The 14124-nt window shown below is 40.7% G+C and overlaps 1 protein-coding gene across 2 annotated transcripts; it reads right to left on the bottom strand.

Annotated features, from left to right (window-relative positions):
• Nucleotides 1-1710: 1710 nt before the first annotated feature.
• On the bottom strand, nucleotides 1711-13414 carry mtpap (mitochondrial poly(A) polymerase). Of its 2 annotated transcripts, none has more exons than XM_055037915.1 (9): nucleotides 13234-13414; nucleotides 12249-12415; nucleotides 11902-12135; nucleotides 11582-11806; nucleotides 10673-10884; nucleotides 8450-8676; nucleotides 5482-5574; nucleotides 4585-4658; nucleotides 1711-2285 (listed from the first exon to the last, which is right to left on the bottom strand). In XM_055037915.1, the coding sequence occupies exons 1-9, from the start codon at nucleotides 13412-13414 to the stop codon at nucleotides 1947-1949; spliced, it is 1752 nt and encodes a 583-aa protein (XP_054893890.1). In that variant the 3' UTR covers nucleotides 1711-1946. The 2 variants fall into 2 exon arrangements, with proteins under 2 accessions (XP_054893890.1, XP_054893891.1); XM_055037916.1 differs by having other exon boundaries at nucleotides 13197-13284.
• Nucleotides 13415-14124: the final 710 nt, after the last annotated feature.

Here is a 14124-nt window from a genome sequence, read left to right as displayed (position 1 = left end):
TGCTTCTCCAAGTACAAGTACCAAAACCGAGTAATTAATAAGTTTGTACTGATACATCAAACAATCATGTTTGGAGACATATTTTATGTAGAACAGAGTTACATATGCTGGTGCATGCATTACAATAAATGACAGAGTATCAACAGGTTAGCTTGATTCTTTTGGACATTTTTCTGAAACTAGCAAACGTTTCAATTAAAATGTCAACTGTGACACATTCAATTAGCGCCGCATGTCAGGAGACAGAAGCTGTTCAACAAGTTTCTGGGTTTTGTGTTTTACCTTCAAATAACCGTCATCCATCGATAAAATCCACCTCAACTCAACGCCTTTGAAAATGTTGCGTTCATTTATTAAATCAAAGTTATTTTTAAGTACAGTAGTGATTCTGTTCAAAGAAAATGTGAAACATTTCAGGTCTACAGTATTTTTAAGGTGTTGGTGCGTCAGTAGAGTGCAGGTCTCAGGTTTCTTTTGCAATAACGTGACGTATGAAATATTCAAAAATGAGAGGATCCAGGCTTCTGTCTTACTCATTCCTTTCAGTAAGTCTGGAAGATAGAGATTTTCTTTCTAATAAATCAACTGTTTATGAGAAGTACTAGATCCAACCTTTGAACTGACACAGATTATTTAAAACTAAATAAATTTAGAGATAGAGGCGATGAAGCAGATATTATCCCAGATGTGATTCCAAAAGCTGTTATTCATAAAGAGATAAACCACAGGCCTCGAAAACTCACTCAGGAGTATTTGTTAGTCAGATTTTGGCTCTAGGTTTTATTCAAGGTCAAAGCAAATTTATACCAAGTTATTGAGAAATCACCTTTATTCCACAATGAAATGTCCTGCCATTAGTGGACTCTTCTGGGACAACAATGTCCCCCGTGGACAGGACACAAGGGAGTCAAACAATAGTTGAATCAATATGAATTTCCCAGGATGGCCTTTATTAAAAACTCTTCTAGCAGCAGCTGACTTCCCTCTTTGCTGCATTGAGCTTTTCACCCAATCACACTCGATCTCACTGTGATGGTTCAAAACAAATATTTCAGGGAGAATTCACATTTTCACATGCTGGTTCTGACCCGATTCTGGAACGTCATGGAATGTGTGACGCGTGTCTTTCATAACCGGCTGAAAACCATGTTATGTGTCAGATGTTTGGAACTATGACATACGTTGCACGAAACGCCGAGGTGACCTACAAAAACGCACGAGACTGAATGACCGCAAGAGGATTAAAAATGTGTTTTTTTACTGAACATAGCAAAAAAAAATCACCCTTCAACTGTTTTAACTCATGAGCAGATCAAAGTACTTAACTTAGCTCATCCCAATACTTTACTTAATTTGCAATATTCTGACAATTTACGCAAAAAAAGCACCATTTTATTATTTTAAAACATTTCAGCTGGAATTCAAACTTATTCTAAATCCTGAGGAGAAAAGTGGCCCAATGTCTGTCTGGGTAAAAACATTCCAATTCTGCATTTATTTAAACATATTTATTAACAGTTCTGTAAACATGAAAGACGGCCAAGGCTTACATGTAAGGTTGTGTTTGTTCCTTTGGAGCTTTGAGGTGTTTATGCTTTCCAGTAAAACATCATCATGTCTCAGTTTAACTTGCACTAATGTTACATAAAGTATACAAAAACAAAGTGAACGTGAGTTTTTTTGATGACCTCATGTCATAAACGGGTCTGATTCAGAGTGTGCAACATTATTGTTTATTAAAATAAAGTAGGATCTCTACAGTAATATACACAGCTAATATTACTATATTTCAACTCATATTCACACACAGGGGGCAGGGACACCACCAAGTGTCCATGTCAGGAACTGCAGTCCAAGTTGCAATCTGCAATTTTCCCATAAGTTCAGAAGAATAAAACCCGGCCCCAAAAGTTTGGGTGAAGTTCTGATAAAACGTGAAGACAGCTTCAGCTCTTCGGTTCCTCGTTCTGGTTCTTCAAAGATGCCAGTAAGCTCTTTATCCTCTCGGTAGTCCCCGCCTTTTTATGCTTCTTGCGGCCTTTGATCCCCACCACCTTGGAAGGCAGGAGCAGGGAGGCGAGCCCCCACGGCCTGGCCGTGTGGGTCCCGCCGCTGTCCCTGTGTGTCCTGGTCTCGCCCTGCTGGAGCAGCCAGGCGCTCTCTTGGCACAAAGCCACAAAGCGGTCCATCTGGGAGGTGTTGACGTTCTTGCTGACGTTCAGAGACGTCTCGAAAGGATTTTGGATGTGCAGCGGCGCCATCTCTGGCTTGTTCTGCTCTCTGCCCTGGAGGAACGCAAAGCAGAACGGATTTGGTTCTAAATGACAATTCCTTAATGGCGACTCAAAACATGTTCATTCCACTTTTTGCACAAAATCATTCTTAGATGAGATTTGAGCTGTTTTTGGGCCTCTTGTCACTTTAAATCCAAATGATGCTGTTGGCCACACCCCTCCCCCAACTCAACACTTAGACCAATGTGAAAATGGCTGCAAACAGATTCAGATCTTTGAAAAGCTTCAGTGGAGCTTCCTGTACATCTTGAATGCAGCAAATGGTTTCTAGATGGTAAATCAACAACAAAACACCAAACATGCCAGAGCTCATCTTGAGGTGCTGGGAGCCAGGTTGACCTTCGCTGGGGTTGCTTGGTGAGGTGCAGTTCCTGTTGATTTGTGACGATGAATTGTGGAGGTTTTCAAAACTGCTCACTTTCCAGATATCGAAAAACATTAATGTGCTGCCAAAAATTGCTGTTTTTTTTTTTTTTTACAGCGCGTTTTAGAAATAGCAGAAACAAATTGAAGTACAAATGTGAATTTTGCAGGGGCAATATTATGTGTTTTCCAGTCACTTAGTATCATTTTACAAGTAACTATGTTGTAAAATGATGTAAATTTCAAAAACGACTTCAAACAAATTTGGCTGTAATTTAACGTCTTGAAATTGGGCCTCTGTGTCTTTAAGGAGCTCCTGCTCTTTCTGAAACTCTGCCTTCAGGAAGTCTTCACAACATGGCTCCTCTGTTAACCCTTTAACAGCGTTAAAGCATTTGTTTCACTGAGAAGAAGCTAGTCTGAAGGAGCAGAGTGGGCGACTGTGTGATGGAAGCTGAAAACTTGGGAACAGTTATGCTTTTGATGAGGGAATGACATCGTAACATAATTTAAAGCTCAAAAAAGTCAATTTTACATAACACCGCCACGAGGTTACACTAAAACCAGTTGAAATGATTGACATAGCAGCAGCACATATACATATGTAATACGTGGGTTGGTCGCGCCCGGCAACTGTCCCAGTGTGGTTCAGACAGCGGTCAAGAACCTTCCCCGGTGCCGTTTGGCCGTAACCTGCTGAAGAGGCGGAATGAGCTGAAGAATTGTAGCACAGTAAAACTGATTGATGGCCGCAGCTGCACTGGTGAATGTCTATACACCTCAGCCATGACCACAGCGTACCTGCAGGCATCCTCAGCTGTGTCAAACCTCATATTAATCCCATATATTAGGCAAGATGGCCCTCTGTTCGGAGAGGGGATCAATTTATTAAGCTCTAATATGAGCCATGAATGGCCCGGCCACCACATCAAACCCTCCCCAAGACATTATTTGTCCTGAGAATGATTATGTAATAACCAAGTAGGAGGTTCGTTACCTCTTGTGAACGTGATAATTGAATAATTTCCAGGGTGTACATGAATGCAACACAAAGCAGGAGCTGTCTTTCTTATTTTAGAGTTTGAAATGCAACTTTTATGTTTGACCTCGGCTGTTTGTCACCCATGACATGGATGACACTGTCATGGAGTCACCCAGGACATGGACTCCATGACAGGAAGTTAGTGGCAATGCTTTATATATATGACATGGATGACACTGTCATGGAGTCACCCAGGACATGGACTCCATGACAGGAAGTTAGTGGCAATGCTTTATATATATATATATATATATATATATATATATATATATATATATATAATATATATATATATATATATATATATATATATATATATATATATATATATATATATTCTACAACATGCTCGAGGGAACTGTGGAGGTTAAATACTGACACCTAGTGGTCAAGTGGAAGAAGGGAGGTGATTCAGGTCAGACGTTTGGGACAAAAATTTGAGATTTGTATTTGATTTTTTGAGAATGAAGCTTAATTACTGATATTTTATTAGTTGAAAACAATTAAAGAAAGTTAATGAAAAGAGTCAATATTCACAGAGTTATATATTTTTTAAAATCAGCTTCTGGGCCAAACCCTGACTGATTGTGATTCATTATTGAGTCTTCTCTTCCTGAAGACTTTTTATCTACATATCAGGTATTTTTAAACAATACATTATTATTATTATTATTATTATTATTATAATAATGTTATAACAGCTTTATTTATAAAGTACTTTCACATGAAGTGCTGAATAATTACAAGGAATTTAAAAAAAAAACAAAAAGTTAAATAATGCAATTTCAAAAAAAGATAACACGCCCCAAATAAGCAGTAGAAATAATAGATCTAAAATTAAAGTGAATCATTCTTTTAGTTTATTTGCATTAGGTTGTTAAATACCTTTCTGATGTTTATGGACATTTTGTTGAAAGGAAACATGGCGTAGAACTCAAAAAAGTCTCCCAGCAGTTGCTCTGAAACAAAACAAGAGATTCAAAGTCAATTAATTTCTTCAAGTTTGAATAGGAATATTATTAATGTGTGTGAATGTAGATGAGGAAGGTGACTCTTTAAGATCCGACTCTCTAAATCTCAAAACCAGAGGGAGCGTTTTCTCTTTTTATAACTGTAAAAACTGTTGATAGTTATGAATTTATAACTAAATATATTACTTTACTACATTAAATTTAGTCATTGAGTATTCAGCTGAGTACTCTGATGATTAATCAGATTTTTTTAAAAAGTCATTTATTCCACTTTCTCATTTACCGATATCCATTTAAACTTACTTTATAGATCATAATACACATGATTTACTTAAATCTATAAACATAATCGATGCTTTTTGAGTATAATCCAGTGTTGTTCTTATAGTGGTTGTCAAACAGATGTTTTTGGTCGTGACAAATGAATCCTCATGTATTGATTACAACTCAAACAAAATATTGAAAAAATTAGTCACAAATGGTTTCTTCTATGTAATGAATTCAATTCATAATAATTACAAAATACGTCAGAATTTTCTGATGAATGTTTGTCATGAGGCTTTAAAGGGTCACACAATGGAAACTTTCTGTGATGCAGGCTGTGCAGGTTCAGGGTCGCTATATGCAAGATGTCTGTGTCTCTTCCTGCCTCTGTCTCAGTATGTCACACAGCCCGTCCTCTCATCCTCAGCTGTGTTCTCTAGTAGGAAGCCTGGTTTCACATGTAATAAAACGTGCTTCGTCTATAAAGCGCACACCGCCGTCCATCAAAGTGACGTGCGGCCCCGATCGGACGCCTCTCTGTGCTCACCCAGCGTGTCCGTGTTGCTCTGCAGCTGGATCTTGCTGAAGTCGGTGACGAACGTGCAGTCGTTCCCCTCAATCACGCTCTCGTCTGCGGGACCTTGACGGGGGAGGGGGAGAGAGAGGAAGAGAAGAGGAGGGGACAAGGTAAAATGACTCGCCTTTACACGGCGTAAACAAGTCGCAGACGGATGTGTGGCTGAATCAGAGTGTGTGTGTTCGACGTTGGTCAGCGAAAACACAACAGCCGAGCTGTAAGTCATGCCGCCGCTCTCCATGTCCAGATCCGGCCTTATTATCCCGTTTCGTTCACATCGAGGACAGTCTGCGCGTGTGTGTGCATGTGTGTGTTTTAAGCGCTGTTTAAATAGCTGCCGATGTGCCGGGGAGGTCTGACGGAGGCGGGGTCGTCGACCTTTCCCGAGCGATGGAGCTTTTATTGTCCTGTAAGCACTCTGTGTGACGAAGTCTGAGCTAAGCAGGCCATGAAGGGAAGGGTGTGTGTGTGTGTGTGTGTGGGAAGGGGGGTATATTACTTCTCGAAAGCAATTATCAGACAGTCAAGGTGACAGAGGAAGAGCGAGGCGGCCATGTTGATGTGGACTCAAACTCACATCAGTTCTGTTTCTATTAAAAATGCAGGCAAAACTTTGTTGGTATTCTCTAAAGTACAAAAAAAAAACAACAATAAAAAAGCAGTTTCCCAATTCTGGATTCAGTAAGAAACAGAATTAAAATCACACACAAATATATTTGTTTATGTGATAAGTTATTTAAAAATAATAAACACGCCTGTCACTGCGCCATCTGAACCAGGATCTGCATCGTTGGTTTACTTGCACTGAAGAAATACTTTGTTCTTATTAGCATAACATATTTATTGACATTGATTAAAATACTACTTGTTAGATAATCACATGAGCAATTTTATTCGCGAGTGATTTTAATTTAGTTTCCTTTTTTAATGGAAACACCACAATTGCAAAATTTTTTTTTTCAACTTTAGTGGAATATAGACAAAGATTCTCACACAGTTAGAACGGAATCGCGGCGACGCGGCACAAAAGCTCGTCATGGCGTCCGCTCTCACAGAAGCTGAGGATAGTTCAAGGTCTGGGATTAGGAGGGCAGGTTTCCTAATCCTCCGCTGCTGCTGCCGTGGCGACAGAACTCCATTTGAATTCAATTTGCCGCCGTTTGCATATATTATGCAGCTGCTCGGCTGGATCGGCGGACAGAGTGATCTCTGCTTCGACCGCTCGGGTCTGTGGACGGGACAAACCAGAGGAGGGAGGGGATTTAAATGAGCCTGGCGCCTCAGAGAGCTGCAGCACTTTCTACCACTGAGGACAGACAGAGGGAAATTAAATAAGGGAGGAGGAACTTCAACAATGCTGAAAGAGAGGGACTGTAACGCTGCACTAATGTGGAATTTACCCTTTAGCCTTATAGAGTGGTACAGATTTGAAAAACATATTTCAACAGAAGGTACTGAATGTCACTCCTGGAAAACTTCCCACAACTGTTTCCACCTCTGAAACGTTTTTCACATCTTGCCACCAGCTTCAATAGAGCTGACAGTGGCGGTGCACCAATCCCAGTTTTCTGACCCATCGCCGATCTTCACTGACCGATTTTGGCAGATATTGCTTTTTTTTTTTTTTTTGTCTGAAAAGTTGCTAAATAAAACTTTCTGGGTTGGCCACCCTACAAGTAACGAATATGGATATTATTACTATCACAATAATATCACAACATATGGTGATAAACCTTTAAATCTGTGTTTCCAACTCATATTAGTAACAAAATTGTGGCATTCATTTGTTCAAGTAAAACATTCAAGTAAATGTTTTCTAGAATCTGCACTATTTTCTGCACTTTCAGCAAGTCTAGCAGAAAAATATCCTAAATCTAATTATGAATCTATACAAACACTTGAAAAGTGGCATTGAAAGACGAACCTCCATCCAGTCTGATCAAGTTTGAGTTAAACGTTGTCCAGATGTGCCGAGCAGGTGGAGACAAACCCCAAGAGACTTACAGCTACAACAGGAGGTGGTTACGGAAGTGCTTCCTCTTGAAAGGATTGACTTTACATTTTTCTTTTTCAACCGGAAAAAAAACTTGAATGATTTTGTAGCTCTGTAAACCACTGAGAGTGGCACTGCTATGGCCTTTAATAAGCAGTCGGTGAATAGTATCAGTTCAAAATGTGGAATAAATATTTACAATGAAATAACCCATTTCATTGTAAATATTCATTCAAGGAGGAATAAATGTCAAAATATCGCAGGGGTTGAACTTTTTAGCACTTTGTAGCAGATGATTGGATAAATAAAATTCTTTACAATATATCAAAACTTGAAATAGTTAACACCCTAGTAGCTCCAATATATTTATGTTTTGAGCTGAATTAATTATGCCGGTAGAATGATGTTTTCTCACTTTCACTTTCTCATAAATACAGTTTATGGCTGACAAATTAATCTAAGGTTATTAGCTGGGTTTTTTTTGTGCTAAATTATTAACCCATTTGTTTATTCAATCAGTAAAACCCCCCCAAAACCAACAGTCGTCTCCCATCTGCTTATTGGTTACATGATGATTCTTTCTACTTCAAAAGGAGAAGTGTGTGGGTGTACTGGGACTCCCTTCTTACAGAAAACACCCTTCACCCTTCTGGCTTACAGAATTACTGCTTTTTTTTTTTTCAGATGTATTTTTGTTGCGTTGAAAATGTGGTGCTCACACCATAAAACAGAAGTCTAAGTGTTGATTTTTTTGTCCCCATCTCATCGAAACAGAAAACTTCACTTCTGTAAAATGTCAGAAAAAAAAACAAGCAGACCAGAAAAAATTAAACAGGAACAGATTTCAAAGTCTTTGCAAAGAAGAGACAATAGTGGGGGGGGAAAAAAAAATGCTCCTCTGAACTGATCTAACTCAGGTGAGGCTCTGGGTGTGTGTGCTGGTACCTGCCAGGTCCCGCAGCTGGTCCAGAGTGGGGATGATGGGAGGGCTTCTCTTCTGCAGGAAGAACAGCACCATGACGGTCAGGGAGAAGTTAGTGATCCAGGGGCCCGGGATGCTGCTGGTGACGCCGTGAGCCCGCGCCCAGCAGCGCACGGTGAACACCAGGCTGCGCACACGCGGGTCCAGCTCCCCGTACAGGTATAGCAGCTCCGTGCTCTTCATCGCCACCCTGTGGTCAAGCAAAGGCTCGCATTAGAGCGCTGGATTTAACCTCAGAGGTTTGCTAGAGAACATGAAGACCCAGGAACACAGCAGACAGGTCAGGGAGGACGATGTGGAGATGTTTAAAGGTTTGTTGCTGTTTTTTATGCATGCTTATTTTTTATTTTTAGATATTTGTTAAAACTGTTGCTAGGTTGTGATATAATCTGTGGGAAAAAAAAAAAAAAAAGAAATCAAGTTCCTTTACTGTCTCGCAGTGCTAACTACAGAAATACACCATTTGATCAGAAACAACCAATCACAGCTAGGAGGAGGGTCTTAGTGCTGTCAATCAAACTCACGTATGCGCTGCTCACAGCCTCCGCCTTTCTCTCTGCTACTCTATGAGGCAAGCCGGTGAATACTCAGATTAGCATAGCCACTGATGACAGTAAACGGTTTTCCTGTAACGGTGAACTGCCATAAGCTCATTTACCAGCGAGTGCGCAAGATTGATTGACAGCACCGAGACCCTCCTCCTGGCTCCGATTGGTTGTTTTTGACTGGTACATTTTTGCAGACTGCATCAATAAAACTGAAACGTTGTGAAGGAGATCAATCTTTACATAGCAAACCATCACAGCATGGTGACAGTTTGAACAAATATGGAAAAATCACAATTTTGTAAAAGTCACATGTTGCGGCTTTAAACGTCTCAGTTTTCACAAACAAACTCTCCCACATCAGTGAAATGGTTTCTGCATGATTAGAAGAAGTTCTTTAGAAACTGATTGAGTCACTTTCAGTAACGTCCACATGAACAAAAATTTCAAATTACAACAAAATCATGTGCCAGACTCAAATCCAACTATGAACATCTTGACAGCTGATGTCTACAGAGGCTCTTTGTCCAAAACTGACTCAGCATGAATCATTTTACAAAGAATGAAAGAAAACTACAGTTTTTAGATCTGTAGCGGTGTTGTACTTTCCAGGTTTTATTTGTTAGATAAGAAAAAAGCTGTGCTTTTTGTTTTTTGTGTTTTCTTCCTCTTCACATTCAGCCACCATGTTTATCTTATAGAAACCATAATACAAAGCAAAAACAATGTGATAAAATGTGCATATTGAAGGAGGGTGAACACTTTTCCAGACTTTTCCTGCAAAAAGACAAAACATTACCAAGTATTATCAAGTATTTTTGGTTTACTTTTTAGTACAAATACTTTAGCTACACTATAAATAAGACAAAAATAGGACATTTTCCCCATGACTCCAAATTAAAGGCTGTTTTTTTTTAAATTAAGTAAAGTAATAATAATTTGCTTGATTTTTGTTGTTGTTTAAAAAGCTCCAAAAGGTTCAAGCTTGGAAGGTAGAAGGATGGAAAGTCTGCTTACTTCTGGAGGACTGAGTTGAACGAGGACAGTAAAACTAAAAATAAACACCACCACCAGGGAGCAGCATTCTGTTGATTCTGACTGCTACTGCTGTGACTGCTCAACTTCAAACGCTCACACACTGAGTGGCCTCTCTGGCAGAAAAATGCCACGCTTCAGAGATCTAACAGCTCGATTTGAGAAAAGTCCCTCTCACATCCCCCAAGGGCGGGTGGTTCCACTCCAGTTCCTCGGAAACAGCCGAGTGGTTTTCAGTACGTTAGCAGGTGTCTACGTGTTTGTGTCACACGCCAGTTGATGAAAAGATATCTTTAAGGCCAGAGGGGGAAGTGCTGAAACTAGAACGAGCTCCTCCCCCCCCCCCTGGCTCCGGCCGACCCGTTGGGTCTCACCACGGCTGAAGAGAGAAAGAGAGAGAGTGAGGCTTTGCAGCACTTCCTGAACAGTCTTGGTTTCTGTTTGGGGCTTTTGCAAAAGTGACAGGTTCTCCTGGGGGCGACGGCGCTATCGCCAAGTCACTACTGACATTTCAATATGCCTGAGTGAAACTGAACTGTCTGTGACCGCCCAGGGCCCGGGTCAGAACTATCCCTGACTGCCATTTTAACGAGCTGCATGCCGTACCGGTTGTTAGCCGTGAGGTCGCACTGGAAGCCGGACGGCTGGTGGGCGAAGCGGACCAGGGGGCAGCGAGCGTTGAGAATCTTCTGCACGCCCACGCAGCCGGGCCCAAAGTGGTCCACGCATTCCCCAATGACGGACAGGATGCTCTGGGTGACGTGGCGCTCCGAGTTGGTCTCTTTCATCTGGTACTCGACGCTCAGGCCTGATTTGGCCTGGAGGAATACAGGACACACAGGATTAATTACATTTGTCTTGACCCTAAAGCCACAGTCATGCTGTTCTTATTCATAATTTTTTTTTAAAAAATGTGTTAGATGAGCCTAAATGTGAAGAAATGAGACCAGTTTTCTTTTCCATCACAAAGGTTTGTGTGTGTTATTCTGTAGGATGTGTGTTTATTGGGATGAAAGTAAGAGAATCCACAAGTAGCTGATAAATCAGTCCTGATTTCCTCCATTTTGGCAGATCGACGATCAGCCGACACTTCCATATGAAGTCAATCTTTGTACGCAAAGTCTAAAAATCAACCATCGTCCTCTGTCGCTATGAACGAAGCTTGACTGTTGGCCCCGCCCACCAGCTCATGTCTACACATCAGCAGTTAACAATAAAGACCCCACTGTTGCCAACTCAGCAACGATCTTCTTAGGGACATTCAGACAAAAATATAAAAACATTGGTAGCAGATAAAACCTTTAACTTAAATAGATAATAGTGTGATTGCAGTATTAGATTTTACAATGCAACACCTATGGATCCAGCACATGGATCCTCTGTAATCTCTCAAAATTCTGCAAACTGCAAACACAGAAACTGATGAATGCCAGTGGGATGCTGACAAAACCCACATTCACGCAAATCTACGCTTAGCTTTACGGGCTCAAGACGCAGCGCCAGCATCACCATTACCGGTTTAAAGTTCCAGCCGCTGATGCTGTCCAGGTCCAGGAACATGTCCAGGTCGCAGCCGAGCTTCCCAAAGCCGTTCACCGAGGAGCCAAACGGCCTGATGGTGCATTCTGGGAAATAAGCGGCGGCGACGTCTTTGAGCAGAGAGCAGACGAGGAAGCGCAGCCTGCTGTTTTCCTCTGTAAGCTGGTAGGCCTCAGTTAGGGCGCCGATCTGATCGTCTACCTGGAGAGACGCGAGAGTGAGAAGACTCCGATCGGTTCTGCCTGAAACGCAAAAAACCCAACCAGGGTCAGGCCCCTGATGAGCCACATGCTTACGCTGTCCTCCCTGGAAAGGCGCTGGATGAGCTCGTTAATGGAAACGGTGGTTTGAGGTCGGCACGGGAACCCCGGCTGCTGGGCTGGCGAGGCCGCCACGCTCTGGTTGCTCAGCGACAGCAGTCTGGATTTAAATGGCACCATGCATTCGTGCTTGATCCTGGGAATGGCCGCCGACTCCAGTAAAGAGATGACGCTGTCCCGGCGGGCAAACTCCACCACAGCGTAGACACCCTGAAGGACGCACACCCACAGCTCCGTCTCACACACACACAGGCGGGAAGGCGGAGATCGAGCTCACGACTTAAAACACACACACACACGCACGCATGGCGTCTCTCACTTACGTAGCTTTCGTAAAAGAAGTGCTTGTTGATGTCGCCGTGCTTTGATAAAAACTTAAGGAACTTTTTCTCGCTGGTTCTGAACGGGCAGCTGATCAGAACCGACTTCTCTGCCTGTTCCTGTCGATCCGCCATGAGCTCGGACAAAGACTTGGGCCCATCTCTTTCTCCTGGAGGAAAAACAACCACAATCACAGGCTTTCCCTCAGGAGACCACAGGTTTCATTTAGGGAGAGACATTTGAGTAAAATCGATGTCTCAGAAGTGGATCGAGACATTCTGGACTATTTTTGTTTCTTTCCCTCCATCTAATTGGGTTTCATGACACGTTTAGTAGACAAAAAAAAAAAAAAGACATTACTAAAAGTTCACAGTTACTTTATGCTTTTGGTTGTAAATATTTAGATATTTAGATTGAACAGAAACTTTGTTCTTACACTTATTTAAAGGTTAATTGCAGCTAAGCATCAAGAAATAAATCAATTCATCAATAATAAATTAAAATAAGTTCAACAACTTTCAATTGCATAATATATAATTTATTCATTATAAATACATATATATATATAAAACAAATATATAAAATATTAGTTATATATATATATATATATTATATATTATATATATATATATATATATATATATATATATAATAAACTAATATTTACTGTATTTTGTTGGGTTATAGTTCGGACTTTTAGATGTCATTAACAGACTTCATGAACTCTTCTTTAACTCGCTATTTTCAAATGATACCTTCAATATTTGATCTAATAAGGTGTTTTTGGTCGTCATAAATCATGCCGAATTATATGTGTGCACAAACCGTATCTTAAAGCGGTTTGTAATCTTTAAAACACTACAAGCCGCGTAAACAATACCTAAGTGAAAAGAAATCGAAAGTTTTCTCTGCGGACTCTGTAATGGTTTCTCCTTGGCACAACAACTGACCTGCAAAGTAATGGATTTAACACGTCATATTACTGACCACTGTCGTCTCCTTGAGCTCCCTCGGTGTGAGCGACCACCGGCTCGGTTCCTAAACTCCGACGGAGTATCGTTTCGATTGTGTTCAGGCATTTCACAACGGGGCTCCTTCCTCTCGTATGTAACCTGTGCACAATGAAGGGAGACGCCATTGCTGTTCGGAAGGATGACGAAAAGCGCATGCGCGAGGAGAAGACGTGCGTACAGCAAGCGAGAAGTTCCAAACGTAACTCATTTCATACGACAGGGCTCCTTATGAATGTAGAAAAAGTGAGGAATTCATTTATGTTGCATTGAAAGTCATTCTATGCGGTAAGAAATGTATTCATAAGTTGAAAAAAAAATTTAAGACTGTTGTCAGTCTGCAGGTCCCACTGTTGAATGCTAAAATAAAAAGATGGATATAGTTTGGTGGCTTAATGCTGAAGTTTATAACGTTACAGCCTGAAAAAACCGGAACAAGAATGTCTCTAGGATAAAGCCTCTTATCTCGAACAAGCTTATTTTAAGTAAATCACCATTACATAGAAAATTGGGCAGATATTTCAAATTCATAACAGGAAAACGATCTACCAATGCTGACTCATTTTTCATCTCTTGTATCTTGCAGAAAAACTACTTTTGAGTCAGTTTTGTTTTATTTCAAACGTGCTGAGATATTTTCACTAGTAACAAGAGAAAAACATCTGGATCAAATTATGTGTTTTTGCAATGTATATCTATAGTATTCTGACTGACGCATCTACATTTCTTTTTATTAGAAATAAAAAGAAATGTTCCTTGAAGACAGTCCATTAGACAACTGCATTACAGGCCAGATAAAGTAAAGGCTGCTGTTTCCTTCCATCTCCTGTGTGGGATGGTGACTCTTCAGCTAATTTATTTCCCCTCT

The sequence above is a fragment of the Poeciliopsis prolifica genome, unplaced genomic scaffold (assembly GCF_027474105.1).
Source record: "Poeciliopsis prolifica strain line A6 unplaced genomic scaffold, Auburn_PproV2 SCAFFOLD012, whole genome shotgun sequence".
NCBI lineage: Eukaryota > Metazoa > Chordata > Actinopteri > Cyprinodontiformes > Poeciliidae > Poeciliopsis > Poeciliopsis prolifica.
This window is presented reverse-complemented; position numbering and strand designations above follow the sequence as displayed.